Source organism: Colletotrichum higginsianum, chromosome 2 (assembly GCF_001672515.1).
Source record: "Colletotrichum higginsianum IMI 349063 chromosome 2, whole genome shotgun sequence".
Lineage (NCBI taxonomy): Eukaryota > Fungi > Ascomycota > Sordariomycetes > Glomerellales > Glomerellaceae > Colletotrichum > Colletotrichum higginsianum.
Window position 1 is genome coordinate 2,159,787 of NC_030955.1, and position 27,852 is coordinate 2,187,638.

Here is a 27,852-nt window from a genome sequence, read left to right on the forward strand (position 1 = left end):
GATTACGCGCCTGCACCCAGAAACCAGACACTGCACGCACCTGCGGTGATGAGTGTGAGGACCACCAACCAACCTCTGAAAAGATCCACTCTAAAATTCCCGGCATCTCGAAAAGCATCGCCTACGCCGACAGCACGACCATACAACCGAGGAAACCCCCCGTCGCTACCCGCCAACGCGACTGATTCGCGGCCTCCTCTCAGCCCATGACACTACCAGTCCTTGAGGCCATGCAATAGCGCGCCCAATCCCTCACAATGGCCGAAGTAACCACCCTCGATGCGCTGCAGCTTTTCCACCGCGACCTAGCTGCCGTTCGCAACGGACGTCCCGAAGGCGTCGAGTCCTTGGACAACCCCGAGATCCAAGCTTTATTCGAAAGGGAGCTCGAGAAGACATGGCAACGTCCGCCAAGAGACGAGAAGAGTCGCCAGGCCGTCAAGTCAGGTTAGTCAACAGCTTGCAAACACGCTGCCTCGGCTCCGTACACTGACCTAGCGTGATGCGCCAGGCAAGCTTGTCATCGACGAAGAAGAATACGGCCTCAACGAAGAGTTCCAGCAGATTGTGCTCAACCTTGCCGACGAGGCCGAGATCAACGAAATCGAAGCGACACGATGCCTGCTCGACGCCAAAGATGACCCTGCCAGCTTGGGCCGCTCGCTGCTCGAGTGCGGTCTGATCCGGGTCCACCAACAGCGCAAATACACCCTCGACATCGTGCGACTGATGATGGAGATTGATGCGCTGGATGAGGAGGATGTTGAACCAGAAGTTCTTAACGTTGTGCAGATGTGCCTGTCTGCGACTGTTTTCCAGAACCTGCCTGGCGAAACCGCTTCGTCACAAAAGAGACTGCTGCCGAGGTGCATGTCAGCGATGCAGGATGTCAGGGCATGGCTTCAGAAGATTGCCGACAAGATGACGGCCACCGCCGTCTTGATCAATGGTAGGGGCGGCCAGGTGCCGGAGGAGATGGAGACGGTAGAATTCTCTCGGGTCAGCCTTTACCAGCAACACGAGATCCTCGCCGTCATTCTCTGTCGCGCAATCGAGAAGCGGGAGGCCGAGATTGGCGATTTCAAAGCTTTCTTACAAAATTTGAGGAATGCCGATAAATACGACGTGCTGCTTGGTAAAAACCACGGATTCCTTTGAATGGCGTTCCTCAACTGACGTACACAGCACATCTGTTCCCCGCCTTGGGTGCATACATAACCCTATACGGCTCGACGGAAGGTATATCCAACCTCAGCATGGCCAGAGAGCTCAACCCGATCATCTGCCCGCAGCAGGACGAGAGCCCCTGGCGCCTGGTCTACCTACAGGCGGCGGTCAAAGCTTGGTGGCTGGCCGAGTACAGCGGGTGGTATCTTGACGATTCTCTTCTCGGAGGTTTGGAAGGCGTGGATTTGGATCAAGGTGAGTTCTAAAGCGTCACATTTGCAGCTTCGGGGCTAACGGCAGTTCAGAGGATCGCCAGAGGTCAAAGCAATTCCTGGAGGCGCTGAAGGACGGTGCTTTCGACTTCATCCTCTCCATTGCTGCAGATGTCAAGACTCCTGAATGGGTCGACCCTTCGAGGATTACCATGCGCAACTGGCTTCAGCGCAAGGCCCCTCCGCTCATCTCAGACTCGATTGTCTTTGCCGAATACTTCCAAACACTGCTGATGAACCAGCTGGAGGTTTTCGTCGACGCTTTCATTTCCAATCTCCCTGACGTCCTCAGAAAGCTTCGTGTGGAAGAGGACGAGCAACGCCAACTCAGCCAGACACACGAACAGGATCTGGATCTGGAGCGCTTCCTGGTTGTCATTGCCTACGCGTACGAAGGTCGCCCTGATGCTGCGATGAGCTTCTGGTCGGACCCCGACAGCAACCTGGCGGGTTTTATGCATTGGGCCTCACGAAGAGCCTCAACGCCACTCGTCAGTTCGTTCTGTGAGATGTTGCAGGCCATTTCCGGGAACGATGAGTGCGCGACGGCTGCTCACGACTTTTTGCTGGATGAGGGGCATCATGCGTCGGGCAAGATGAGACGGTCGCAGTCCCTTACCTGGCATCAAATCTTCCGAGAACTTGTCTTCTTCTCAAACAAGATCAGGGAGAAGGCTACGGCCCCCCAGGTTTCATCGACCTACCGACCCGGCAGGCCCAGCAGCGACCAGGCCGAAGCGGAGCCCGAGTCTACCATGATGCTGCAGTCATATCTGAGGCTCATCACTAAGCTGGCTTCCGAGAGCGAGACCGCCAGACAATTCCTTCTGAAGGAGCCCAGCTTCAACCTTGTAGAGATGCTCTTCCAGCTGGCCAGCAGTCCTGTTCCGGCGGACCTGCGAGCAGGCACCTTCATGGCCTTGCGCGCGCTGATTTCCCGGAAAACTCAAGAGGAAGCCAACATCATGTGGCAATGCTTGGAGGCCTGGATGAACGGCGCTTACATTGTGACACCAAGCCAGCACCGGTCACCCCAAAGCTCCCCGGTTGTGTCTATGGACACGGTCAGCGATGACATCTGCCACGGCTTTGACGAGCCCCATGCTTTCATCCAGCTTCTGATCGCGCTTATCACGCCACCCGAGGACAGCAGCTCCCTCAACGATTCCCTACCCTTTCCCGAGAACCTCGGTTCAGCCAACCGCATGCCCGGCATCGAAATCTACGTCGACACCGTCCTGGGTAAGGTCTTGGCAAACAAAGCCAACGAAGTCAACGACATCAACCAGCTGAGAATGCTCCGCTTGAGCTGTCTCGAGTTCGCTGCAACATGTCTATCGACATTTAACGAAAACTTGATCGTCATCGCCAACGAGACTAATATTCCCATCGATTCGGCAATGGCAGCGACGGACTTGGCTACATACGTCAAACTCCACCCTTTCGCCCGAGTTATGGAATGGATGTTCAACGACAAGGTTATTGCCGCCCTCGCCCAGACCATTCATCAAGATGCTGTGGATGTGGGAAATGCACCGCCCGACTCGCCAGTGATTCTCGGTATTCTCAGGGCTGTCGAGGTTATCTCCAAGGTCCTGGACCTGCAGGCCACTTTCCTCGATCTTGTCCGTCCCCTGATCAAGATGCAGTCCAACCACCGACGCCCGCCTGTTGCCAACGCCGCGTACGCCTCTTTTGAAGACGGTCTGGTCGGCCATCTTAGCCTTGTAGTCGACCTAGGGAACTACTGTGGTCTCGGCCATCCCGAAGTAACCCTGTCCTGTCTGAGGTTACTGCAGAAGATGACGGCGTCGTTCAAGATCACGTCGGCGTGGTCATCGACACCTGGCCGCAAGAGCCATCGCAACAAAGCCATTGTCGCGCTCGAGGCCAACGGGGAGCACGAGACCATCGCTCGGTCACTCGCCGCAGAGCTGATGACGCCCCTCGACTGGGGACGGGAAGCCGAGTCGCCCGACTACCTCACCAAAACATACATTCTCGATTTTCTCTCCAGCTGCCTGGCTGCCAATCCTGACAAGCCTACGATTGCTCATCTTCTTTTGGGCTTCCACTGCGGCGTCGACTCGCTGTCGACAGAGCCCAATGGCCCTTTTGCTGCCAGGACGTCGGTCTTCCACAACATGCTGAGGCTACTGTTGGAAACACCATTTGGTGATGCCCACGGCATGCGGCATTGGCTAGTCTCCTTGAAGAGCAAATGCATGCACATTCTCCGAGTCTTGTGGACATCACCACTGTCAGCCCCGTTTGTCATTGATGAACTCCGCGATAACGACGTCCTGTTTCACTTCTTGCTCCGCGAGGTTGTCATCCAGCCGCAATTGCCTTGGGAAAACCAAGACATCAGTGCTCCTAATTTCCCGCTTACTGAAGGCGCTCCGACGTTCATCGAGTTTCTTGCTCTACGGAGCATGAGCTTGGAGTACATCGCAATGGAGCTCTGCAGCATATCGCAGAGTCGGATGCCGTCCCTCAAACGGCGGATATTCGAGGCTCTCAACGGTCAGATTGTGGGCGAGAACAACGAGCCCATGCCCATCCCTACCGTGTTCGACTTGTACGACTTTTCACTACCCGAGGGCATATGGGGCGAGTCACTTCCCGCTCTTCAGTTCTATAAAGACCTCGACCTCAGCACCTGTCTCGGGGAAGACGACCACGGAAATGCCATTTATAATATTGACCGAGCGAGGGAGATTCTGCTACTGAAAGGTAGCGAGAGAAGACATGAGGGCGTTATTCTCACAGCACAAGACTTTGCCACCCTGGAACGGGAGGAGACGCTCATCATCAACTACCTCATTTTCACTAACCGCCAAAGGCGGATAGCATCGCAAGGTCTTGTTGTTCTCAAGACGTGGACGAGTCTGCTCCTCGTCATGGTCGCATCCAACGAGTTCAAGGGCACGACAGAGGCCTCATTCTACTTGCAAGCGCTGCAGGCTATCCTGCCGGGCCTGGAAGCGTCGGCGTCGGAGCGGCCAGAAGAAGCCATGGAACTTGCCAAGCTGGCCAGGGTTCTCCTTTTCAAGCTCGACTTGACCTCGAAGCCTTCGCTGGACCGTGAGAGCCAGGCCATCGGCAGCCTCGTCAGTGACAAGCTTTACCAGCTTTTCCAGGTCTGCTTGCAAGCCATTGGCAAATGGACTGGCTCGTCAGACCTCCGGGCAATCTACTACAGTATCTGCTACCGCTACCTGACGGGCATGGTAGACCAGGGGCTGCTCGTCGCCGGCCGTCAGAAGACGATCAAGACGATTCAGATGTACGGCGAGCGGCTCATCAACGTCATCTGCGATGATGCCTACAGCAGCGATGCCGCATGCCAGGCTGCCGCCTTCATTCTGCTTAACGCGCTGGTTAACCTCGGACGTCAAGAAGATGACTCGCACATTGTCGAAACGCTTAACCGGCTAAACTTCATTGGCATCCTCGTCGACTCTCTCCGGACCATCCTGCAAGACTGGACCGAGGTCGTCCACACGGGCAACACGGCGCAGGAGACGTACGTGGCAGCCAAGTTTGCACTGCTCCTGCAGCTCGCGCAGACCAAACCCGGCGCCAAGTACATCCTCCACGCGAACCTCTTCCGTTCGATCGAGGCCTCCGGCCTCTTCGCGGCAGACCCCGAGCTGCAGATCGACCCCATGAATCCCAAGGCTCTGGAGAAGCACTACGAGCTGCTCGCCAAGGTCACGCAGGTCGTGGGTGCAGCCATCGTCAGCCGCGGCTCCAGCAACGTGCTCCAGGGCCGTAGGTTCCTCACGGAGCACCGCATGCTGGTGACACATACCCTCAAGCGCAGCGCGGGCATCGGCACAGTAGAAGGGGAAGGCGGTGTCTTGGAAGACCACATCGAGGAGCTGGCCGAGGGCTTCATGGTTCTGATTGGCGCGACTGGTTTCCTAGAGGTAAGTCCCGACATCGTGACGTTGCCAATCTTTGAAGTGAGTTTTTCCTTTGCTGACAAACTGCCACAGTTTGAGAACGAGGTGATGCCGGAGCCCAAGAAACAAGGCCCCGTCTTGTTTACTTGAGGAGCTAGGCGGAAGGGAGACGCGCGCGCGTAAGACGATGTATAATCAGGGGGGGATGAGAGACGGAGAGACAAGATCAATGAAGAAACAGATCTCAAACCAGTGTAGTAAATGTCTTCTGTGCATAGAACCAGGCGTTCGGGAGAGAGGTGAAGGGCCGGAAAGGAAACTGGGGGACACCTGACAGGAGGTCATGAGTCCCGGGGTGTGAATTTGCGACCCCGCCGGAGAAAACATGCATCAAGCAAAGAAAGTACCTACCGTGTTAACGTGCCGCGACTATCTCCGCCATTGTCCAACGACCAGGTGAAGCAGGCGGTCCCTTCCCTCCCTGCGATGCAATGTCAGCCTCGCCAACTTCACCTGAGCACGGCGAGCAGAAACGAAGATGCATCGTTCCATCGTTCCCTTGGCGAGAAATATGCAACGAGAAAACACCACACAGGCGGGCACGCATGGCATACACACGAACCGGCCTCAGGAGTCGCTCAAAGTGGAATGGTTCGTCTGTGTCCACGCTACGGCCCAGATGTCAGGGTTTCTGCTACCCTCGCTCTTCTGAACGCAATGCTGGCTGAACGGGTATCACCAAAAAATAAACAAAAAAAGGAACCAAGGCCTAGTCCCTTGGCTCCTCCTCCCATCCCTTCCAACGCGCTGAAAATGCCACGGAGCCCTCGCAACCTTATGCCTCCCTTTTCCCCCCTGTTCGCCGTAAAGTAACATGTAGTCCGTGGTGGTTTTGAGCCCATATCCTTGATCAGTGTCTCGTGAGAGTGGTTGCGTGGCTCATGCCCGCTGCTTCCCTTTGCGGCTGGCCGTCATCAACTTGAGTTCCAGGGGCCAAAAACCCTTGGTCTTGGCTGTGTAGTCGCTCTTGTCCTTGGTTTCAACCTTCTGCCTGCAAATGGGGCACTTGTTTTTGGTCGCGTCAACATTGAGCGCCGAGTGGAGGCACTCGGAACAGAAGAGGTGGCCTGGCAAGCATTAGTGTATTGGCAATGCCGGACCCGACGACCATATACGTACCACAATGGGTTACCGTCAGCGCAGTGACATCGTCCATGCAGATAACACACTGAAAAGCCGAAATCTTGATTCTCTTGTCCTCCTTAGGCGCCTTCAAGTCCTCCGGCACTTCGTTTGCGTCGGCTAGATCAATGACGTCTTCGTCCCTTTCCTTGCCCTTGTTTGATGGAACCTTGTCTTCGCCAAAAATGTCGTCGTCGGGACCCAGTACACCGGGCGTTGTTGTCTGTGTGCGTGTCGCTTGGGGCTGTGATGTACGTCGCCGTTTGGGAGCGGTGGTTTCTCTGGCAGGGGCAGAAGAAGGGGCGGGCCTCTTTCGCGTGGCGGAGGCCGCGATCTCGTCTGACTCGGGGTCGTGATCGGAGCTGAGGATGGTGGAGGCCCTACGGCGTGTCTGGACAGGCATCGTGACTTGAGGTTCGTCGTCGGAGCTTACAAAGAGCGACTCTTCCACCTCGTTGTCGTGGTATGCGGGACGGGACGTTGGATGTCGTGCTGCTGTTACCACAGTGTTTGTATTCTGGCTAGCGTCCCTGGCCAAGCGGTCCGGTCGCAGCGGGGTATCAGAGGCGTGGGGATGGGGTGCGTTCCGAGAACTCTGAGCCAGGCTCGGTCGTCGTGGTTGTTGTCGTTGTTGTTGAGTGCCCGGCGAGGCCTGCGTGTGTCGGGGGTATGAGGATGGTGAGAAGTTCCCTTCAACGAGTGCGGAGAGGTATTCGTCGCTGTTCGGTTCGTGGCCCGGTGTCTGCGGGGCGGCGCTGTTATGCAATAGCGCAGTCACTCCCAAAGGTTGGAAATCCAGGTTGGCGGCAAAGTCCGAGAAGGACGGGAGGGATTGTGGGTTTTGCGTGTTGCCGGGTGTCAAAACGCCCCAAAAGTTTTCCAAGTGGTGTTGGTGGTGCTGATGTAGGTGTGTGTAGGTGGCGTTGCGAGGCAGTGGAGCGGTGGGCTCGGAATCGTCGTCGAGGTCGATGGGTGCCTGACTGCTGCTGCCTCGTGCAGCACCCCGGTCTGTACCGAAGAACGTATTGGTCGGTCGAGCTGGGACGGAAGAGGCGTTGGTATGTGTCGACTGCGACAGAGGAGGCGTAGGTGCGAAGGGTATGAGGCCCGGCATGGGAGGTGGGGGGAATCGGTGATGGTCTTTTTTGGCGTGCGAAGAAGTGAATTGAAAGTTAGAAATAAGACGTTCTAGGGGCCAAGGGCGACAGAAGGAAGTAAGTGATGGAAACAGATGAATCCGTAGAATGTGGAAAGGGAAAAGAATTAATTACTAGACAAACATCCAGGGTAGGGAGGTTGAAGGTCGGCAAAGGGGTCTTTGGCCATGTCGGCGTTGCGAAGGGAAGGAGATGGAGGGGAAAGCGAGGAAGGGCGAGGGAGATAGTATGACGGAAGAACGTTGCCGGTATCGTCGTACCTTAGTTTCGGGGTTTAGCCGCGAGTTCGGGGATTGAGGAGGTGATGGGCTTGGTGGTGCAGTGGATCGTTGGTTATATATGTACGCATGCACAGTAGGTACCGCGGCGGCGGCAAATGCGGTAATTTGATGATGAATCGGTCTCGCCAGTCATTTACTTGCATTGTCAGTCATCCTGTCGCAGCAGCAGCTGGTGGCGACCAACACTTTCTTATGGTTCCCGACGTTTTCTTATGGACTGACTGCTGGAAGAACGAGAAAGAAAGTGAGACTGAGTGGGTGAAAAGGAAAGATGGCGAAAACATCCAACACGGTATTCCTCTATTGTGTTTCCTCCCCTCGGAATTCCCGATCGCGACAGGTGGCGCCGTGGCAGGCACAGCGCTTGGGGCAGTTTTGGGAGCCTCGGGGGGGTTGTCGACCTTCGTGCTTGCTCTTGGGGAGGAAAGAGAAGAAATGCAAGTCGAAAAAAGCAACGAGGCCACGCCAAGCACGCCTCTGTTGTTCTCGGTCCCTCCCTGTATCTGTATCTGTACTCCTCTGCAACAGTGGTGCTCCCGGCGTCACACAATACGGCTAAGTGCAGGAGCAAGTGTCACGGCGTACTCTGGCTGGCTTCCCGTCTACAACAAGAATGCAATCGGATATGTATTCTGGCGACTCTCGCCCAGGCTGAGATCACCATACCACCATGTCGAACGACTTGACAAGTGCGACCGCCCTCACACATGCCCGCTGAGTCCGCCCTTGAACTGAGCTTCGCGTGCAGCGCGCTGCCACACAGATGCGGCCAACCATTTGTGATTTATCTCGTGCTGCTCGGAGGCGCACTTCGGAACCGAGAAAGCTTTCCAAGCTGGGTTGTCTTACAAGGTACCTGAAAGAGTGCGTGGGTTCGGAACGTGCCTGCCTACCGAGGTACCTTCCTTGGCCTGGAAGTACGGATACTCCGCACAAAGACCCCCGACCGGCCCGGGATGGCTTGATCCACAATGCCGACAGCATCGGAGGCCATCTGCCACTATCTAGGTACCTACTGTAGTAGCCTGGGGCGGGCTTTCCTGCTGACAACGACAAACACTTATGCGCATTTCAATGTTGTCGCTTCTGTTATCATGTATCTCAAGGAAAAGAAGTCGTGAATTGTGCCCTAACATACGAGCAAGTCGACTACTCTCAGTCTCACGCAGCCGACACCAATTTTTTCGAGGGTGCAGGGCCGACCAAATTCTTCCAGAAGCCCAGGTGGGGGCCGGCGACCCTTAAATGGTGGGGACGTCCTAAGTGAGATGGGCAACGCAGGCAATCCCACTCTCGGCGATTGGCTGCCATGTAGCAATCCCTGCTCCGGCACAGGGGCCTAACGCGCCCCTCTTCTATCCCCTATCGCGATGCATAGGTACCTACCTACTCTAGGTACCTAGCGACGGCAATTCTCGTTTTTTTCTCGCCCACGTTGCTCCTCGTCCATCGTCGTCATCGTCCTTGCCCTCGCGCTCTCGGCTTCTGCGACTGTGCATCATTCACCACGCATTCAAGGTCATGACCTGCAACCGCCCACCTTCGATCAGCCATTAGAAACCAAACGCTGCGACATGCCGCACGGTCGACTTAGACCATGGCCGCAATCACAAACCACGTCCTGAGGGGTTCCACTGCGAGCTTCATCCGCCTAGCCCGACATCATGCTTCTCGCCGCCTCGCCTTGCGCTCTCATGCTCGCTGGCAGTCTTCGCTTGCTGCAGAGACTGCGAACGTCGATAACATCAAGGAGCGACAGGAAAAGCCGAATAGTGAGCCTCACGCCCGTCGTGTCTCTCCCCCAGTCAACTAATTATCCCAGTCTTGTCGCAGGCGCGCTACAGCGACATTGGCGTCCAGCACCTCAGCGCCCACGTGTACAAGCAGATATTCCCCGACGGAACCACGCCGCCGCCACCGGAACTCGTAGAGCTCTCCAGGGACCACTTGCGCCGTCACGATCTGCTCGGAAAGAACACCGACAACAGCGACCCCATCGCCTTCGACCTCCCCGAGCTGCAAGGACGAACCCTAGATGAGCACTTCCACAAGCTTGCGGTTGACTCTGCCGAACCTTACCTGTCGCTCGCGAAACAGTTTGCGAGGGCGAACGCACCGCCAAAGCCGCGGAAATGGGTCCGCCGCAGTGGATGGACCAAATACTATTCGGACGGCAGGACGGAAGCCGTTGACGCGCCCGATGATTCCATGTTGTGTTTTGATACCGAGGTCTTGTGGAAGGAGAGCTCGTTTGCCGTCATGGCTTGCGCCTCGAGTCCGACGGCTTGGTATGCCTGGCTGTCCCCTTGGCTGCTGGGCGAGTCCGAATCCGATCGGCACTTGATCCCACTGGGCGACCCAACGAAAGAGCGAGTGATAGTAGGACACAATGTCGGATATGACCGAGCGAGAATACTGGAAGAGTACGACGTAAAGCAAACGCGCAACTCCTTCATGGATACCATGTCGCTCCACGTGGCTGTAAACGGCATGTGCTCGCAGCAAAGACCGACGTGGATGAAGCACAAGAAGAGTCGAGAGCTGAGAGACAAGATTGCGAGCCAGACCGACGATGTACAGTTGGCGGAGCTTCTGGGAAACAGTGCACTCCGGCAGGAGGAGGAGGAGCTTTGGGTGGACCGAAGTTCGGTCAACTCGCTCCGCGACGTGGCCAAGTTCCATCTCGACGTCACCATTGACAAGGCTGTACGCGACGAGTTTGGCACACTCGACCGAGCCGGCGTGTTGGGCAAACTAGACAACCTGCTGGACTACTGTGCTGCCGACGTTGCTATCACTCACCGGGTGTACCAGATCGTGTTCCCCAACTTCCTCGACACCTGCCCCCATCCCGTCAGTTTCGCGGCGTTGCGCCATCTGTCGTCCGTCATCTTGCCCGTCAACAAGACCTGGGACGCTTACATCCACAATGCCGAGGCCACCTACCGTGAGCTATCCGATGCCGTCCAGGAGCGTCTGATCGGGCTCACCGAACAGGCCCTCGCCATCAAAGACGACCCGGAGAAATGGGGCAACGATCCATGGCTGAAGCAGCTGGACTGGTCTGGCCAAGAAATCAAAATGGTCAAGGGCAAGAAAAAGAACGATCCTCCACGGCCGGCTGCGAGGCAAAAGATGCCCGGCATGCCGCAGTGGTACAAGGACTTGTTCCCGAAGAACGACTCTCCCATCAACATCACAGTAAGGACCCGCATCGCCCCGATCCTGCTCAAGCTCTCGTGGGACAACCACCCACTGTTTTGGTCAGACAAGTACGGCTGGACATTCCGGGTGGCTGCGAGCGAAGCAGCGGATTACCAGCAAAAGCAGATGATCCAGTGCGATTTCTCCGACACCGAGAGCGATGCTGCGCTACAGGAAGATGGCGGCCTCTTCTTCAAGCTACCACATAAGGACGGGCCCATGGCAAGGTGCGTCAACCCGATGGCCAAGGGATACCTATCCTACTTTGAGAAGGGCACGTTGTCTTCGGAGTATCCGTACGCCAAGGAAGCTTTGGAGATGAACGCGTCGTGTTCGTACTGGATCAGTGCCCGCGACCGCATCAGGTCACAGATGGTTGTGTATGAAGACGATATTCCGGGTGAAGGCAAGGAGGCGAGCTCCAAGAAGAAGAGAGATCCGGAACACGTCCAAGGCTACATCCTGCCTCAGATCATACCCATGGGCACCATCACGAGAAGAGCAGTGGAGAACACGTGGCTCACGGCGAGTAATGCGAAGAAGAACAGAGTCGGATCGGAGCTCAAATCGATGGTCAAGGCGCCGCCGGGTTACAGCTTTGTGGGTGCCGACGTGGACTCGGAGGAGCTCTGGATCGCGAGTTTGGTAGGAGACGCGACCTTCAAGCTCCACGGTGGTAACGCCATCGGGTTCATGACATTGGAGGGCACAAAGGCCGCCGGCACGGATCTGCACTCGCGGACGGCGAGCATTCTGGGCATCACCAGAAACGATGCCAAGGTGTTCAACTACGGCCGCATCTACGGCGCCGGCCTCAAGTTTGCCGGTCAGCTGCTCAGGCAGTTCAACCCTAACCTCTCGGAGAAGGAGACGAACGAGACAGCTTCGAGGCTTTATGCCAAGACGAAGGGCACCAAGACGAGCAGGTCGGTCCTGAGCAAGCGGCCATTCTGGCGCGGCGGGACAGAATCCTTCGTTTTCAATAAGCTCGAAGAGTTTGCGGCCCAAGAGCGGCCACGGACATTTGTCCTGGGCGCGGGCATCACGGAGGCTCTGATGCGCCGGTTTATCAACCAGAACGGCTACCTGACCTCACGTATCAACTGGGCAATCCAGTCCTCAGGCGTCGACTACCTCCATCTCCTGATCGTAGGCATGGACTACCTCACTCGACGGTTCAACATCGATGCTCGGCTCGCCATCACCGTGCACGACGAAATTCGATATCTCGTCAGGGACCACGACAAATACCGTGCCGCGATGGCTCTCCAGGTGGCGAATGTTTGGACAAGGGCAATGTTTGCCCAACAAGTGGGCATCAACGATCTGCCTCAGTCGGTGGCATACTTCTCCGCCATCGACATTGACCACGTCCTCCGCAAGGAAGTCGACATGGACTGCGTGACACCAAGCCACAAGACCGCCATCCCCCCGGGAGAGAGCATCGACATTACTGCCCTACTCGCCAAGGGGGCCGAGGCCTGCCTGGACCCTTCCATCGTGCCTGACCCGGCGCATGCGCCCAAGCTCGACGGGATCGAGTACACGCCACGCACGCCCGTCATGGATACACTCGAGGATTCGACATCGGCCGATCCCTACTTTCTCAAGGCGCAGATCGTGAGCACAGAGATAGAGCTGAGCCAAGTGCTCAAGGACAGGAGACAGGCGGTCAAGGTACAGGAGGAGAAGAAGCCGCGCGCAGCCAGGCCCAAGAAGGAGCGCAGCGTGCTGCCGTACCAATCAGACGCAAAGCTGGTGCCGACCATGACAGTGTCGGACGCCTTCGGACACAACAAGTACGGTTCGCGATTCGAACCGAAGAACCGGTGGACGACATGGCAAAAGGAGAAGGGCACTGGTCGCTTCGGACCGAGCTCGAGAATATAATGTAAGATGTGAAGAGGAGAGGGATGTGTTGATGGACCTGTACGAACTTTTGTAAAAAAGAAATTGCCCTAGACGGCATCCTGTTTTCTACATGTATTATCCACTCTGGCGGCTCGAAAAGCGAAGGGGGGTCAAGGCTTGGATAAAGGAGGGGGGAGGGTTCATGCTGGCGTTGAATTGTGTGCCCGGCGCTTTTTCTTCTTCTTTTTCAACTTGGGGAATCGAGGCACCGATGCATATAGGGTGTACGTAGCGTGTACGATCAATCCAAACGGAACACACAATCTGCGGTTTATGGGCTGAGAACTGCCAGGTCGCCCGGCCTGATTACGGAGGGGGTGGGCCCCCCGGGTCCGGCGACTCGGACATCAGCCGGCTCCGCCCACGTTGCTGTCGGGGTCGGGTGTTTGTCTGCGTGATATCAAACGACGGTACATTTCCTCGCTATTAAGAGTGATTTTTTATTGTTGTAAATGCTTCGAGATACGTCAGACACACGATCGAATGTATGTACAGCAATCGGACAAAAGCATGATTATCAGATCCCAGTCAACTACGGATTCAACGCCATGGGAGGGAAAGCCCCCCAGCCAGTTTTCCCGCCCTCATTATAGTTTCGCCATATGAATACATTCGCAGGACGTGGAACGAAGCTGAAGAGAAGGTTGTATGAGGAGAACTCCAGAAACGATAGCAACCCCCCGCCCCAGCCGCCGGCTTACCGGGCTCAGTTCTTCTTCAGCTTCAAGACGGCCCACGCCGCGAGCCTGTAGCCGGCGATGATGGCGAGCATGATGCCGACGTTCCTCGCGAAGTGGTCCTCGGTGTAGCCGTAGGTGTCCAGCACGCCCTGGCCGGCGATCTTGCACTCGCCGGCCAGCGGCGTCTGGAACATGCAGCGGCAGCCGTCGCCGCAGGTGTAGGTCCTCTCGGCGAACTCGTTACGCATCATGCCCTCGAAGACGTACTTCTGGTAGTCCCAGTAGTGGAAGACGTAGCGGTAGAAGGCGTTGAGGATGGTGGGGGAGACCATGAAGCCGTTGACGCTCATCCACAGGCCGTTGGCGAAGGCGACGAGGGCGAGGCTGACGACGAAGCTCGGGAACAGCGAGGTGAAGAGGACGACGAGGCTCTCGGCGGCGAGCAGGTCGAGGAAGAGCCAGAGGACCCAGACGAAGAAGGCGTCGGCGGCCGGGCGGAAGTTGGACAGCCAGTAGGAGATGGCGGAGAAGACGAGGGCGATGAGGAAGAGGTACGGCAGGCCGAGGAGGAAGTTGGAGACGAGCAGCGCCGTGGCGCCGTACAGGCCGTTGTGGTGCTCCTTGACGTACTGGCTGCGGTCCTCGAGGAAGGCCGGGACGTAGGCGACGGCCATGAAGGACATGAAGGCGCCGCCGAAGAAGATGGCGTTGGTCAGCGGGATGATGGAGGACTGGTCCGTCGAGAGGCGCACCCACACGGTGCCCATCATGAGGGCGAGGCCCGTGTACATGGCGAAGCGGATGCCGTAGGCGACGACGTCGCGGTAGCTCTTGACGAAGCCGCGGTGCAGGAGCGTGACGACGAGGCTTGCGAGGTTCGGCTTCGTCTCGTCGTCGTCGGCGGCGGCGACGACGGCGGAGGTGCCGTCACCGTGGCGCCGGACGTCGGCGACGGCCACGCGCAGGTCCTTGGCCGGGGCCGACTCGTCCCAGGCGGCGCGCATGGCCTCGAGGCGCGCGGCGGCCTCGCGCTTGTCGCGGACGAAGTCGGTGTTGACGAGCTCGAGCACGTGCTCGGCCGGGTTCACCTGCAGCGGGATGGGCATGCCCAGGGACTCGTAGTAGGGGACGACGCCGTCGACGGGGCCGAAGTAGTGGGTGCGGCCGGCGGAGAGGAGGAGGAGCTTGTCGAAGAGGTTGAAGGTGGACGACGAGGGTTGGTGGATGGACGCGATAACGACGAGCTTGGAGTGGTTCGTTGTCAGTAAGACTTGAGATCTTCCCCCCCTATCCCCCCCCCTTTATGTGTACATGATACGCATACGTGGGGAGCGCGCGCGCGCGCGTGACTTACATTGCTCCGCTTGGCGACTTTCCTCAGGTAGCTAACGACCTCGTAGCTGGCGGCCGAGTCGAGGCCGCTGGTGGGCTCGTCGAGGAACAGGATCTTGGGGCTCGTGATGAGCTGGCTGGCGACGCCGACGCGCCTCTTCTGGCCGCCCGAGATGCCCTTGCGGATGGGCGTGCCGACGATGGTGTCGGCCTGGTCCTCGAGGCCGAAGGCGGCCAGCAGGCCGTCGACGCGGGCGATGCGCTCGGCGGCGGGCAGGGAGGAGGAGGCGAGGCGCGAGGTGAAGAGCAGGGTCTCGCGGACGGTCAGGGAGCCGATGAGGGCGTCCTCCTGCTCGACGAAGCAGCTGATGCGTCGGAAGTCGGAGCGCGAGGGCGTCGCGCCGTTGACGAGGACGGCGCCGCCGACGGAAGACGCGTTGGTCGGGCGGCCGGCGAGGAAGTTGAGGAGCGTCGTCTTGCCGCAGCCCGAGGGGCCCATGAGGGCGCAGATCTCGCCTGGAAGGGGACGTGTGTTGGTTAGTCTTGGGTACGCAATCCGCAAGAGGGACAGACAAGGGGGGGGGGGGGGGGGGATGGACTCACCTGCTTCGACGAGGCCATCGACTTGGTCGACAATCTTCTTTGGTTTCTTCGTCTCCCTGTCCTTGACGGTGACCTCGACGGCGTCCCACGAGACGTTGTGCACCGTGGTGTTGAACAGGTGGGCGTCGGGGGCGCCCATCTCAACGTCTTGCTGGAAGAACCCGTGGCCGGCGTACTCCTTTGCCGTCGTCGCCGAGGCGTGGCTACCGTGAGTCGCCATGGGCTGCGGTTTGTGAATGTTTTATATCTCTCTTCTCTTCCGCCACTGATTAGTTGAAAGTACAGGAAGTATGTGATCTTCTACAAACGACGGACCCAAGGTGAAGGGGGGACGGTTATATGTGTTTACTGTATGTGTGTGTGTGGCCTCCACCGGGAACCAGGCGCCCAGAGCCAAGGTACGGAACCGTTGGGGGTTTTTTATCTTCTCCTTCACTCCCTCCCTCTTTCCTCTCCTGCACCGACATCCGTCGAGTTGCAATGCGGACCCGGCCGGCGCAGCTGCGGCTAGCCGAGACCCATCTCCTCCTGCTCTGTGCTGCTGGATCCCGCATGTCGACGTGTGAGGCTGAAGCGGATAGCCTACAGCCCTGCCGCGCTAGGTGGGAGGAAGGGCATGCGCAAGCAGGGGGTGGTTGATGGGTGGTAATCGGCGACCATCGTGTAAGACGTGGGGATGCCATCTAGTTAGTGAGTTAGCTGCCCGGCCCCGTTAAAAGGGGGCTGACGCAAGGGTGCGGCGTAGGGGGTTGTCCAGCCGTCCACCCCTCCCCTCCCCTCCCCTCCCTAGGCACGGCGTTCTAATGCATGTGGTCATCTCCCGTCGAGACATGTACACTCACTTGCTGGATCGGCCTGGCCGGCAGCCACGCGAAAGCCTGTTTCGGGAAGCACGCGCGCCATGCGACATGATGTTGACCGTGACCAAGTGAGAGGGAGACTTCCGGTTGGCATCTCTTCCGAGACGGCGGCATCCCCAAGCCGCGCCGAGAGGGTGTGATGTCGTCGTGGGCGCCGACGAGACGGATCCCCGCGTCTCCCGTGCCGCCCTCGCATTGGAGATTGGAGAGGTTGCATCACCCCCCTCCCCCGCCGATAGCCGGCGGAAGAGGAGGAAGAAGAAGAAGAACTGAAAGCTTTACTTCCGCGACGAAAGACGGTGGGGACAAGGGTCGGGGGGGGGGGGGGGGGGGGGGTTGGATGGTCCCCGAGATGAGAAAAAGTCGTTCGGACGGTTTTTTGTGGACGCCGAGAGGAGGACGGGTTCCCGCTTCCCCATCATCTCCGCTCTCGCCTGCGTCACTTACACGAATTGCGATGTGTGTGTATCCGGTGTGGCTCGGGTCTTGCAGCGGCGACCCCGCCCAAGATTAGGTTGGCTGGCGAGCGTTCTGCTTACTGTGCAGAGGGCCGAAAGAAAGAAGAATGGACTGGCGCAGAGAACATGCAGACAGACAGACCAGACACCCCAACGCATCTTGCCTCCGTGTTCCTGCGATGCCACGATACGCCCATCCCGCGGTCTCGCTTGGCGCTTGAAGCTCTGTGGACTTTAGTCAAAAGGCCTAGGCCCCCGGTCACATGGCCCGATGATGGTTGTATCGCTTGGCCCGTCCCGGGAAGTTGGGTCAATTGCTGAGGAGAACCGCCCACGCTAAAAAGAGCCGCAGATTCTCCATCAGCTGTGTCGCGGATCCTTCAGCTGGAAGTTCAATTTTCGAAATAGCAGGGCTGGTTATCCGGCTTACGGCCAGTCTCATATTCCGGTGCGGGGCAGGGAGGAGAGCCTATGGCTACAATCTCTTGGTTGACATTAAGCCGCCGCCCGAGGCTTTCAGGGCCGTGTCGAAGGCGGTTGAGTATTGACGGTCACAGACATTGGCAAGCATAAACAGACGGAGAGAAAAGTCCCTCGGGCCGCCGCCGCCGCCGCCGCCGCCCAAGCTGTCGCGGATAAATCTATATATGTGGACTTTTCGAGTAGAGACTTGTCGCTAGAACCCGTAGTAGATCAATCAACCAACAAGGCAAAGAAAATGATGGCTCAATCAGCAAAAACAAACCCCCCAAAAAACCGCCCACGACGCTTCATCCTCTGCTCATGCTGTGCACGAGCTGGTATACCACGAACCGAACCGGACTGGCCGATGACGCGTATCGCGCCAGTCACTTCCTCTCCATCCCCTTCATTCGTCTTGGCTCTTCACAACGCATACTTCACACACCCCCTCCACTCAACATTCCGACGACTACCCCGTGAGGCTGTCGAGAGACGGCAGCGGGATCCCGCCCAGCCCCGTCTCGATGTCGTTCATGATGGTCTCGTCGGCGGCGATGCTGTTCATGACCTCCTCCTGGCTGAAGCCCTGCCAGTAGGACGGGTTGGCGGCCTGCGACGCCTTCTTGGACCGGTAGATCTCGTGCGCGACGCCCTTGACCTGGCCCGCGGCCTTGCCCGCGGCCCGCCACACGGCCGAGAGGGCGTTGAGGGCGCCGATGTTGAGCCGGATCTGCTGGCGCAGCTCGTCGTCGTCGTGGGGCACGAAGAAGAGGGCCCAGCGGCTCAGGTGGACGATGGACGAGAGCGTGATGACGCAGGTGAAGAAGTGCGTGTGGGACGTCAGCGGCGCGCGGTGCGTGATCATCCGGCTGATCTCGGCGGCCGACGTCACCGTGTGGCTCGTGTGCGAGTTGAACAGGTCGCCCGACGGCACCGGCCGGTGCGGCGCGCACGACGTGACGGATCGCGTGGGCGACGAGTCGAGCTGCGAGTGAGGCTGGTGGAGCATGATGGACGTTCTGTTCTCTGGTCAGCCGAGGGAGGGGGTATGTATGTATGATGGAGGAGGGGGAGAAGAAGAAGAGAAGGAGGATGAAGAAGAAGAAGAAGAAGAAGAAGGGGAGGATGAGGAAGAAGACACACACACAGAGAGATAGAGGGAGGGAGAGAAATAGAAGACGTACGCGTTGGTCATCATGTTGGCCTGGAAAATCATCTCGTCCGGCTGCAGCTTCTGGTTCAGCGCGTCCCTCTTGGACGCCGGGAGATGGAGCCTCCAGTTGGTCAGGAGCGCCTCGATCCGCACCAGGTTCTCGTCGTCCGCGCCGAAGATGGGCGGGACGCGCATGAACCTCCCCAGGTTGCGCCCGGCGAGGACGCGGTACGCGAACGACGAGAACTCCCTGTCCTCGCCGGAGAAGTCCTGGTCCTCCAGGTCGGCGAGGGTTAATGGCGGCGGGATGGTCTACAAGTTGGGGGAAAAGCACACACGCAAAATCTCAGCCGACCCGTCCGTCATAGAAGGATATAAGTGGATGTGGCATAGTATTTTTCTTTTGGGGGTGGGAGGGGAGGAAGGGGGGGGGAGGGATGATGACTTACCCCGGACATATATTGGTGCTCCTCGCAGGGGAGGGCGGCGTCGGCGGGCACGTCAAAGAGCAAAACTTTGGTCTGGCGATGGACTCCGGCGACCATGCCGTCGACGACGAACAGGTCCCACCAGGTCCTGCGCCAGCTCTCCTCGAGGACGGGGACGCCGCGGCCATACTGCGTCGCGTACCCGCGCGTGTTCAGGCCGAGCTCGAGGGCGACACGCTCGGCGTCGCCGAGCAGGTCGCGGGCCCTCTCCTGCTCGCCGCTCCCGTCCAGGCCGACGACGAGGAGGACCAGGGCCTGGACGAAGAAGCCGTCGCGCCGGGTCGCGGGGTCCTGGACCAGGCGCAGCGCCTCGTCTAGGAAGCCGGCGCGGGCGGGCCCGACCTCGAGGAACAGGGCGCCGATCCAGCGGATGGCGGCCAGCAGGGGCTCGATGTTGGTGTCTCGCATGACGCGGAGCAGCCACTCCTTGGGGAGAGCGAAGGGGTGCGAGGCATGGAAATGGTGGTAGAAGGAGTCCAGACACCGCTCGGCAAGGGTGGGGACAGGCACCTGGGCAGGGACGCCGGAGGGCTGAGGCTGGGCCAGGGCCAACTGGTTGGAGCCAGAGCCGGAGCCGGAGCCGAAGCCGACGGCGGCGCCGAAGGACCGGTAGAGTTGCAGGTTAGTGAAGCTGGGCGTCGTGGCAAAGGTGGTGCTGGGGGTGTCCGGGAGGCCGATGGCGGCGGGATAGAAGGGCATGGACGAGTCGTCGGCGGCGGCGGCGGCACCGAGGAATATGGAGCAGCCATTATCGGCGACGTCAAGGGTGGATGTCGGGGACGAAGAGCGTGCCCTCTTGTTGGGGTTGGTGTTGGAATTGGCGGGGTCGTTGTTGGTGGTGGTGTTGATGTTGATGTTGGTGTTGTTGTTCCTCCTCGGACCCTTGTAACCGCGCCGCGAGGCGACGTAGACGCACTCGGACTGCGAGCTCCGGCATCGCGAGCATGGGTTCTGGCCGTCGCACTTAAGGTGCTTCGCGCGCTGTAGCGAAAGAGGAGGAGGGGTTGAGTCAGCTCCGGGCCGTCAGGGGGGGGGGGGGCATGACGGGCTTTTTTTTTCAGGCAAGGGAAGAGAAGGGAAGGGGAAAGGGACGGAGAGAAGAGGTGTAGGTATGTTGCTTACGCAGCCGAGACAGGCGGCAGGGACCGCAATGACTGGTTGGGCGGCCTGCTGCGAGTGAGAGCGGGAATCACTGGTCGCCGAGGAGGACGAGGGTGCGTTCGGCGACTCACGGCCGGCCGGCGACTCCGAGCCGGGCACCACCGCCGCCACGTCTAGAGCGTTTGGGGATCCGTTGCTGTGAGTGCTCCCCGGAGGAAGATCAGAAAGAGGAGGCGGCGGCGGTGGTGGTGGTGGTGAGAAATGGGGGGATAGTGAAGGCTGCATGTCGAGTATGGGGATTCTGCTTTCTTCTTCTTTCTCTTCCTCTTCTTCCGTTATATGTTGTTTTTCTTTTTTGGGGTGGCTTTTTTTAACTTTTTATTTTCACTTCTCAAACACTTCCTTTCCCCTCGCAGCAGCGCACGGGAAGAGAAGAAATGGTTTTTTTGCAAGGGGGGAAATATCGATATTGAGAAGGGTGGAAAAAACCTGGACTCGCCTGAGTCGTCGACCAAGAAAAGGTGCGCAGACAAGGTGTCTTAATTAATCAGTATCGTTTCCTTGCGCCCCTCCCCTCGCTTCCCCCCAAAAGACGAATCGAAGCAAACAAGGCGGCGCACGGTCAGTGTGTGTGTGTGTGTGTGTGTCGAGAGCCTGGAAACAGCGCAAAGGGCCAAAAGGCCCAGTATCCCGGTTTCGACCCCCCTCCCTCCACCGAGTCCACTCGACCAGGGGTGGGGTTTGATCGTACGAGAGAGGCTGACGATGTGGACGTGTTCTGTGTGTGTGCCGGGGGTTTGCCTTTGATAGCTTAGCTGCCGCTGCCGCTACCGCTGCCGCCGTGGGACGAATGCGGGTGAAGACCAATACAACGACGTCGTTGTATCGTGTGTGCTGTGGTGGTGGTGGTGGTGGTGGTGTTGGTCGTGTTGGTGCAAGTGTGACAAAGAGTGCTTGTTTGTTTGCTCGTTTTGGTGGAGACGGCAATCGTCGGGGAGGCGGAACCCTGCGGCCGTGGTCCCGGGGAACTAATGCTGCTGCCTGTCTCCCCTTTACGAAAAAAAAGAAAACGAAGTGGCAGCTGTTTTCACGTCGTGGTCCCTCGTGATGAGATCGAGAGAGAGTACAAAGGCAACTTATACCGACCTTTGAATAGCCGCCCATCAGACTCAACACTTGCCTTGTCGGGGGGGCCCAGCATGACGCGGGTATCGGCCACCGCCGTCCGCCAACCGGTGCCAGTGCACCACTACGAGGGGGAGGGGAAGCTACCCAGCCCGTGCGTCTATCTCGCTGTCTTGCCTGCTGCCCGCGGATGTCGGGGCGCTGTTGTTCAGTGCATGGCCTAGGCTCAGCCCTACTGGCTACAGGCATGGGGCCGGCCTCGTGGCTTTCGGCTTTTGATCCGGCGTGGAGTCCGAGGGCCCTTTTCCAGCACACGGCCGCCCGAGGACCACGAAACTGGCCTGGCCTGACCTACTGACTACATCCATGTTCCCTCCCACCCGGAAATTCATCCAAAATAAACCATCCAAAGCAAGGGGCCGCGGGCGATTCGTCCCGAGTTGCCCGCCACTCCCTGGCGAGCTGCGACTGTCCGATAACACACACACACACACACACAAAATACCGTCTGGCGTCCACACGACGACGCGGCGGCCCCTCAGGCCACGTGTGAAGCCCCGTCCTCGCCGCCCCGCGGGGCGCGCCGCAAGGATGATCGCGGTGTCTCGGGGGCTCCATGCGGCAAGGCTCATCAACCACATTTGCCGGCGCATCTGCCGGCGCATCTGTCGTGGAGGAGAAAAGGGAGAAGAACCGGGGCGAGAGCAATCTCCGCTTGCCGCATCCGGCCGGTAACATGGCCCCACTTCTTGATGGACCATGGAATGCTTCGTGATCCACTCGCGGCGCGGCATTCGGTCGGGGGCCGGATGAATGGGTCCCGGATGCCCGGCGGCCCATCAACACACCCTTTCTTGCCCCTCCACTCCTCCTCCTACAGGGCGAGTTTTAATCTCTCACGAAACCAATGCCATAAAGTTACGTGTACAGGCGTTAATTCCTCTCGCCCGATGACGCTCGCTAGCTAGCTAGCTAACCGACTACCTTGCTTTCTTGCACACCACAATGGGCGTACCCGGGCTGACGACGCTGCCGGGCGGCCGTGTAATCTTCGTCACCACGGCTCCGGCCTGTGCCTCGGATACCACCACCTTGATTTCCATCTTCATCGCCTCCAGAATCGCCACCGTTTGCTTGTCCTCCAGCACATCCCCGACCTTGACCAGCGTCTTCCACACATTGGCGTTCATGGGCGACTCGATCGTGACCGTGTCGGCCGATGCCGCCTCGGCCCCGACCTCGCTCTGGCCCGCCATCTCTGCCGCCTTGGCCTCGCTCCATTCCCCAAAGAGCCGCTGCTCAAGTTCTCCCATCTCCCTCGCCGCCGCAGCCTGACGCTCGCGCCACTCCTGGTGAGCGGGGTCTCGCGCTGCCGCGTCGAACTTGGCAATGTACTCGTCCATGGCGAGGACGCCTTCCGAAATCTCAAACTCGTATCTTCCGCCCTCGAAGTCGCGTTCCGCCTGGTCGAACTCCTCCTTGGAGACCTCGCGGAATCTCACAATGTCAAAGTGATCAAACAGCCACGGCCGCGATGGCGAGAATCCCGGCCGAGTACCCATCATGTCCCACGTGCCCAGAGTGCGGCCCATGAGCTGGTAGCCTCCCGGGGCAGCAACGGGATAGATGGCCAACAGCGACCCGCCGAGGCCGACGGAGCCGCTCGGTGTGTATGCGCGGTTGGGGTTGTACTTCTGGCCCGTAAAGACGTACCTGGGGTCGAGTGGGAACAGGATGGGGGTGCCGACGAAGAAGCCAACAGCGACGGTAAGCCAGGGAGTGTTGACCAGGGAATCGAAGACTTCGCGGCGGGACTTCAGCGCGTTGTTCTTCCGCAGATACTCGACGTTGTCCGGGAGGTAGGCGGCCGTCGGCCGGATGCTCTCCATGTATCGCTCTGTAGCCTCTTGGACCGTGGGGTGGTCCACGCACAGCGGGAGGCTGAGTTCGCGGACCGCCATTCTGGTTCCTACAATCTCTTCAATGCTCTCGTCGAGCTGCCTCAAGCTCTGGAACATTTCCGACTGATGTATTTGGACCGGATCGTAGTGCACGGTGAGCGTGGCGAGGTTTGGCTCGCAGCGTACACCAACAATACCCCGGGCCGCCACTTTTTCCTTGAGAATCTGAACGCAGACGGTGTTTCGTAGATCGGCGACCTGCTCGCCATACTCGACAATGATGGAAGTGTCGCCTCCCTGTCTATAGGTGACGCGCGGATGGTCGCCATGGGGCCGAGTCGTCTGTAAGATGGAGGACGTGTTGTTCTGAGGCCCGAATGTCTTCCTGGGAGGGGAAACCGCAATGTCTTGCCCGTCGACGAGAGCGGCAACAGACTCTAAATAGGCCTCGTTTTCGCGAGTGATCTCCATGGCGTCCTCAAAGTTCACGAGTTGCAGCCGCACGGCATCGCCCGGCTTCAGCTGGCCGACCTTCCACATTTCGGCCGAGCAGATGGTCACCGGACAGGCAAACCCACCGAGATCCGGCCGGTCGCGCGAGAATATGATGGGATACTCTCCGGTCCAGTTGACGCCGCCATTTGGATATCCGTAATCAAAGACGTTGGACGGATGGGACCCGCCCCCTCCGCCCGTCGTGCGAGCCCATTTCAATCGCGGACCTTCCAGCCGAACTCCGCTACGGCTGCTGTTGTGACTGACGGTCCATTTGGAGCTCGTGATCGTCTCCATGCCCTCTGGCGTGAGAATATCTTCCGAACCGTACGGGCCGTTGAGACAGTAGACTTCGGAGACGCTGTAGTCCGGAATGGCCCCTCGAGGTAGCGAAAAAGGTGACGCCGTATCTGCCCACAACCCCGACTCCGAGGAGAGGGCAAGGATGTCGTTTGTTTGCAGCTTCCGTCCTTGCAGACCACCAAGGACAAGCTCCGGCGCCGTGGACTTGGAGCCGAGATAGAGCGGGATCTCGGGAAATCCGCCCTTCACAGCAAGGTAGGTCCGGAGGCCGTCGCCGATAACGTTGCCGATCTTGAGTGTTTGCCCTCGCCTCACGATGATGCGGGACCACATTGGCCGATCCTCGTCATTGACAGCCACGGGAACTTGGGCGCCACAGACAGCCACAACTGCCGACTCGTGGAACATGAGCTCCGGGCCCGTCATAGTGATCTCGAGGAGTTCAGCTTGCGGATCGTTGCCGACGAGGATGTTGGCTGCTCGGCTGCTCAAATCGTCCATGGGACCGCTGGGGGGGACTCCGTGTCCCACCGCCCTTCGCCCAGGGTAGTCCTGGACCGTGGTGAAGACGCCGGGGCTGAGGACTTGTACAGCGCACGCATCGACTTGGAACGAGGCCAGGAAGTTGGTGAGCGTGTTGCCCTTGGTGAATGCGTCAGACCGCAACACCTGCGACAGATACTGCAGGTTTGTCTGGGTCCCTTGTAAGGCCGTGTCAGCCAGGGCCGCAAGCATTCTTTTCTGAGCATCCACCCGGCCGGCCGGGCTGTGCACCATGACCTTGGCGACTAAGGGGTCGTAGAGAGGTGTGATGTGCTGGCCGCTCTTCACCCACGTATCAACGCGGACGCCATCGCCTTGCGGCCAGTGTACGTGCTGAAGAACTCCCGGGCTGGGGGCAAAGTCGAGCAGAGGCACTTCGGCGTATACTCTTGCCTCGATGGCGGAACCGAGTGGTTGCGGCCGTGAGATGCTCTGCAACTCGACCGAGGGAATGCCCAAGTGACCCCCACGCTCGAAGTCGGCCTGATACAGCATCAGATGGACGAGGTCCACTCCGTAGCACATTTCGGTGATGCCATGCTCCACCTGCAGGCGCGTGTTCATCTCGAGGAAGAAGAAGTCGGCCGTCTCGTCGTCGACCAGGAACTCGACGGTACCGGCGCTTTTGTACTTGAGCTGGGAGGCGTAGTTGACTGCTGCCTGCAGCATCTTCTCGCGCAGGCCAGGGGTCCGCTCGACAAACGGACTAGGGCATTCCTCAATGACCTTTTGATGACGGCGCTGGAGGGAGCACTCCCTCTCTCCCAAGGCGACGACTTCGACGCCATTTCCAAACACTTGCACCTCGATGTGCCGGGAACGGGGATAGTACTTCTCCAAGAAGACGCCGCTGTTCTTGAAGAGGGCGCCAGCTCGGCTCTCGACAGTGGCGAAAGCCTTAGGAACGTCGTCGTCGTCGTAGCAGATTTGTAAGCCCATGCCGCCGCCTCCCCCAGTGGCCTTGAGCATGACGGGGAAGCCGAGTTTCTTGGCCCCCTCGATGGCCTCGTGTGTCGAGGGGATAAGCGATGTTCCGGGTATGACGGGGACATTGACAGCTTCGGCGATGGACCTCGCCTCGTGCTTGAGGCCCATGGCCTTGATTGAAGCGGAGGAGGGGCCGACGAAGACGATGCCTGCGTTGGTAACAGCATCGGCGAACTCGACATTCTCGCTCAGGAAGCCATATCCGGGGAAAACGGCGTCAGCACGTGTGCTTCTGCAGATGCTTAGGATGGCAGCGCTATGGCAGGGTCAGCTATCTGACACACGGCCATTAGCACTTACACCGGGAACACTCACCCGTCTGTGTAGGTGTCACTGCCCCGCAACGGGATTGCTTCATCTGCCAGCAGAGCGTGCAGTGAGGTCGTGTCGGCATCCGTGTAGACGGCGATGCTATGGACGCCTAGTTCGCGACAAGCCTTGATGCAGCGGACGGCGATCTCGCCTCGGTTGGCCACCAACACCTTCTTAATATTGAGGAGTGGTTTGGGTTCCATATCGCAGGGGGTAATTCAAAAGAGTCAACAAAGGGCTCGATCCTAGGCCAACGAGTGTTATGTGTATGGAGAGGAGGGCCGGGCAAATGTGGAGGGAGGGTCGAGTGACTTACAGTATATGACCATGAGCCGATTCGATCCATCAGTCCGCGCCATTATGATGAGGAGGCACGACGTACTGGGACCGGGCCGGTGTCTGTCTTTTTTACCCCAACAGCTGATATCCCGGGAGAGGGGCATGGCCGAGGCCGTGGTCGTGTGGGAGCTTGAGCAGTGGCATTGCCGACAGTCCGGTTCAAGATAAAGAGATCGTCGGCCCAGTATGCATGAAAGTTTGGAGGGTGGAGGTTTGGTGTGGTTTGATTCTGGCATGTCTGATTGACCAAGCTTCCCACCCAGGTTTAGGGGGGCAGTTGGCCATCAAGCAGTGAATCACCAGTAACCTAGTTACCCCGCATTGAAATGGCTACCGGGGGGGCGGGATGGGGGGGGGCTGTCACAGGTACAGGTAACCACCCACACCTATCATCCCCCCTGTCAGTACCTAGACTTCTGCGATAAGGACCACCTGATCCCCCAACCGCGAAGCTTGTTCCCCAAAGTTCCGCTTCATCTTCAACTTGGAGCACCTAACCCCAACTCTCTCCCACACCAGAGCTACTCCAACTCTGTCCCATCTGAGATCTTCCCTGGTTGGCCACTGAGCCCGTTCTTTAGCAGAAACTCTGCCTCTGGGCAAGGAAGGGCGATAATAATAAGACGGACCAAGACAAGATGCATCCCTACCGCATACCTGTACTCTCCTCCGGGTTCCTGTTGCGCCACTGCTTGCGCCAATCGCCTCTCTTCTCTTTTCACACGAAGCAACCTGTAACCCGACCTTTCAGAATGGCTTCAGGGCTCGCACGCAAATACGAGATCAACGCCGACATGGGCGAGGGCTTCGGCCGATGGAAGATGGGCCCGGACGAGCAGCTGATGCCTTACCTCGACGCCGCCAACATCGCCTGCGGGTTCCACGCCGGCGACCCAACCATCATGCTGAAAACCGTCCGCCTGTGTAAGCAGCACGGCGTCAGGGCCGGCGCCCACCCCGGGCTCCAGGACATGTTCGGCTTCGGCCGCAGGAAGATCGAGATCGACCCCAAGGACATGTACGCCATGGTGCTGTACCAGGTAGGCGCCCTCAAGGCCATACTGGACTCGGAGGGCGTCGCGTTGTCCCATATCAAACCGCACGGCGAGCTCTTCTTCTACATGCAGAGGGACGAGGCCATCATGAGAGCCGTCCTGGAAGCGTGCGCCACCTTTGGGAACGACGTGCCCGTCTACGCGTCGCAGAACCCCGCCCAGGAAGCCATGTGCAAAGAGCTGGGCATTCCCTTCCAGGGGGAGGTCTACGTCGACATCGACTACTCCCCCGAGGGCAAGCTCATACCGGTCGCACAGTCCAAGGTGGCCACTCCAGAGCTGTGCTACGAGAGAGCGCTATCTGCGTCGCTCGAGGATTCAGGCAAGGACAACAACGGCGACGTCTTCAGCTTCGGGTTCCAGGGCAAGCCATTCAGCATCTGCGTTCACTCGGACCATCCGACGGTTCTTCAGAATGTGACGGGGGTGCGCAGGGCGGTTGATGAGGCGAACAGGCAGAAGTTTCCTGCCGAATAGCAATGTCTGAGAGTGTAAAGAATTTGTTTTGTTGTAACAATATTTGAAATAGTTTGCTCTCGACAATGGACAATGGACAAAAGGTAAACGGGT

General features: G+C 58.7%; 7 protein-coding genes across 7 annotated transcripts; 3 read left to right on the forward strand and 4 right to left on the reverse strand.

Moving 5' to 3' along the window:
• Window positions 1-257: 257 nt before the first annotated feature.
• On the forward strand, window positions 258-5,500 carry CH63R_02406 (Nuclear pore complex subunit; the record flags this gene model as incomplete). The annotated part of the gene is made up of 5 exons (XM_018297381.1): window positions 258-447; window positions 512-1,135; window positions 1,186-1,422; window positions 1,473-5,374; window positions 5,444-5,500. 5 exons carry the CDS (start codon window positions 258-260, stop codon window positions 5,498-5,500), a joined length of 5,010 nt encoding a protein of 1,669 aa, XP_018162197.1.
• A 789-nt stretch (window positions 5,501-6,289) lies between these two features.
• On the reverse strand, window positions 6,290-7,646 carry CH63R_02407 (Slx8 protein; the record flags this gene model as incomplete). Its single annotated transcript, XM_018297382.1, has 2 exons — window positions 6,290-6,477; window positions 6,530-7,646. The coding sequence occupies 2 exons, from the start codon at window positions 7,644-7,646 to the stop codon at window positions 6,290-6,292; spliced, it is 1,305 nt and encodes a 434-aa protein (XP_018162198.1).
• A 1,921-nt stretch (window positions 7,647-9,567) lies between these two features.
• Window positions 9,568-13,064, forward strand: CH63R_02408 (DNA polymerase family A; the record flags this gene model as incomplete). Its single annotated transcript, XM_018297383.1, has 2 exons — window positions 9,568-9,742; window positions 9,793-13,064. The coding sequence occupies 2 exons, from the start codon at window positions 9,568-9,570 to the stop codon at window positions 13,062-13,064; spliced, it is 3,447 nt and encodes a 1,148-aa protein (XP_018162199.1).
• Window positions 13,065-13,791: 727 nt separating this feature from the next.
• Window positions 13,792-15,920, reverse strand: CH63R_02409 (ABC transporter; the record flags this gene model as incomplete). The annotated part of the gene is made up of 3 exons (XM_018297384.1): window positions 13,792-15,009; window positions 15,120-15,613; window positions 15,701-15,920. The coding sequence occupies 3 exons, from the start codon at window positions 15,918-15,920 to the stop codon at window positions 13,792-13,794; spliced, it is 1,932 nt and encodes a 643-aa protein (XP_018162200.1).
• A 2,029-nt stretch (window positions 15,921-17,949) lies between these two features.
• CH63R_02410 (C6 zinc finger domain-containing protein) lies at window positions 17,950-20,507 on the reverse strand (the record flags this gene model as incomplete). The annotated part of the gene is made up of 4 exons (XM_018297385.1): window positions 17,950-18,499; window positions 18,665-18,945; window positions 19,083-20,084; window positions 20,244-20,507. 4 exons carry the CDS (start codon window positions 20,505-20,507, stop codon window positions 17,950-17,952), a joined length of 2,097 nt encoding a protein of 698 aa, XP_018162201.1.
• A 1,820-nt stretch (window positions 20,508-22,327) lies between these two features.
• Window positions 22,328-26,091, reverse strand: CH63R_02411 (Urea carboxylase; the record flags this gene model as incomplete). The annotated part of the gene is made up of 2 exons (XM_018297386.1): window positions 22,328-25,832; window positions 25,892-26,091. The coding sequence occupies 2 exons, from the start codon at window positions 26,089-26,091 to the stop codon at window positions 22,328-22,330; spliced, it is 3,705 nt and encodes a 1,234-aa protein (XP_018162202.1).
• An 888-nt stretch (window positions 26,092-26,979) lies between these two features.
• On the forward strand, window positions 26,980-27,759 carry CH63R_02412 (LamB/YcsF family protein; the record flags this gene model as incomplete). Its single annotated transcript, XM_018297387.1, has 1 exon — window positions 26,980-27,759. One exon carries the CDS (start codon window positions 26,980-26,982, stop codon window positions 27,757-27,759), a length of 780 nt encoding a protein of 259 aa, XP_018162203.1.
• Between the last annotated feature and the right edge of the window lie 93 nt (window positions 27,760-27,852).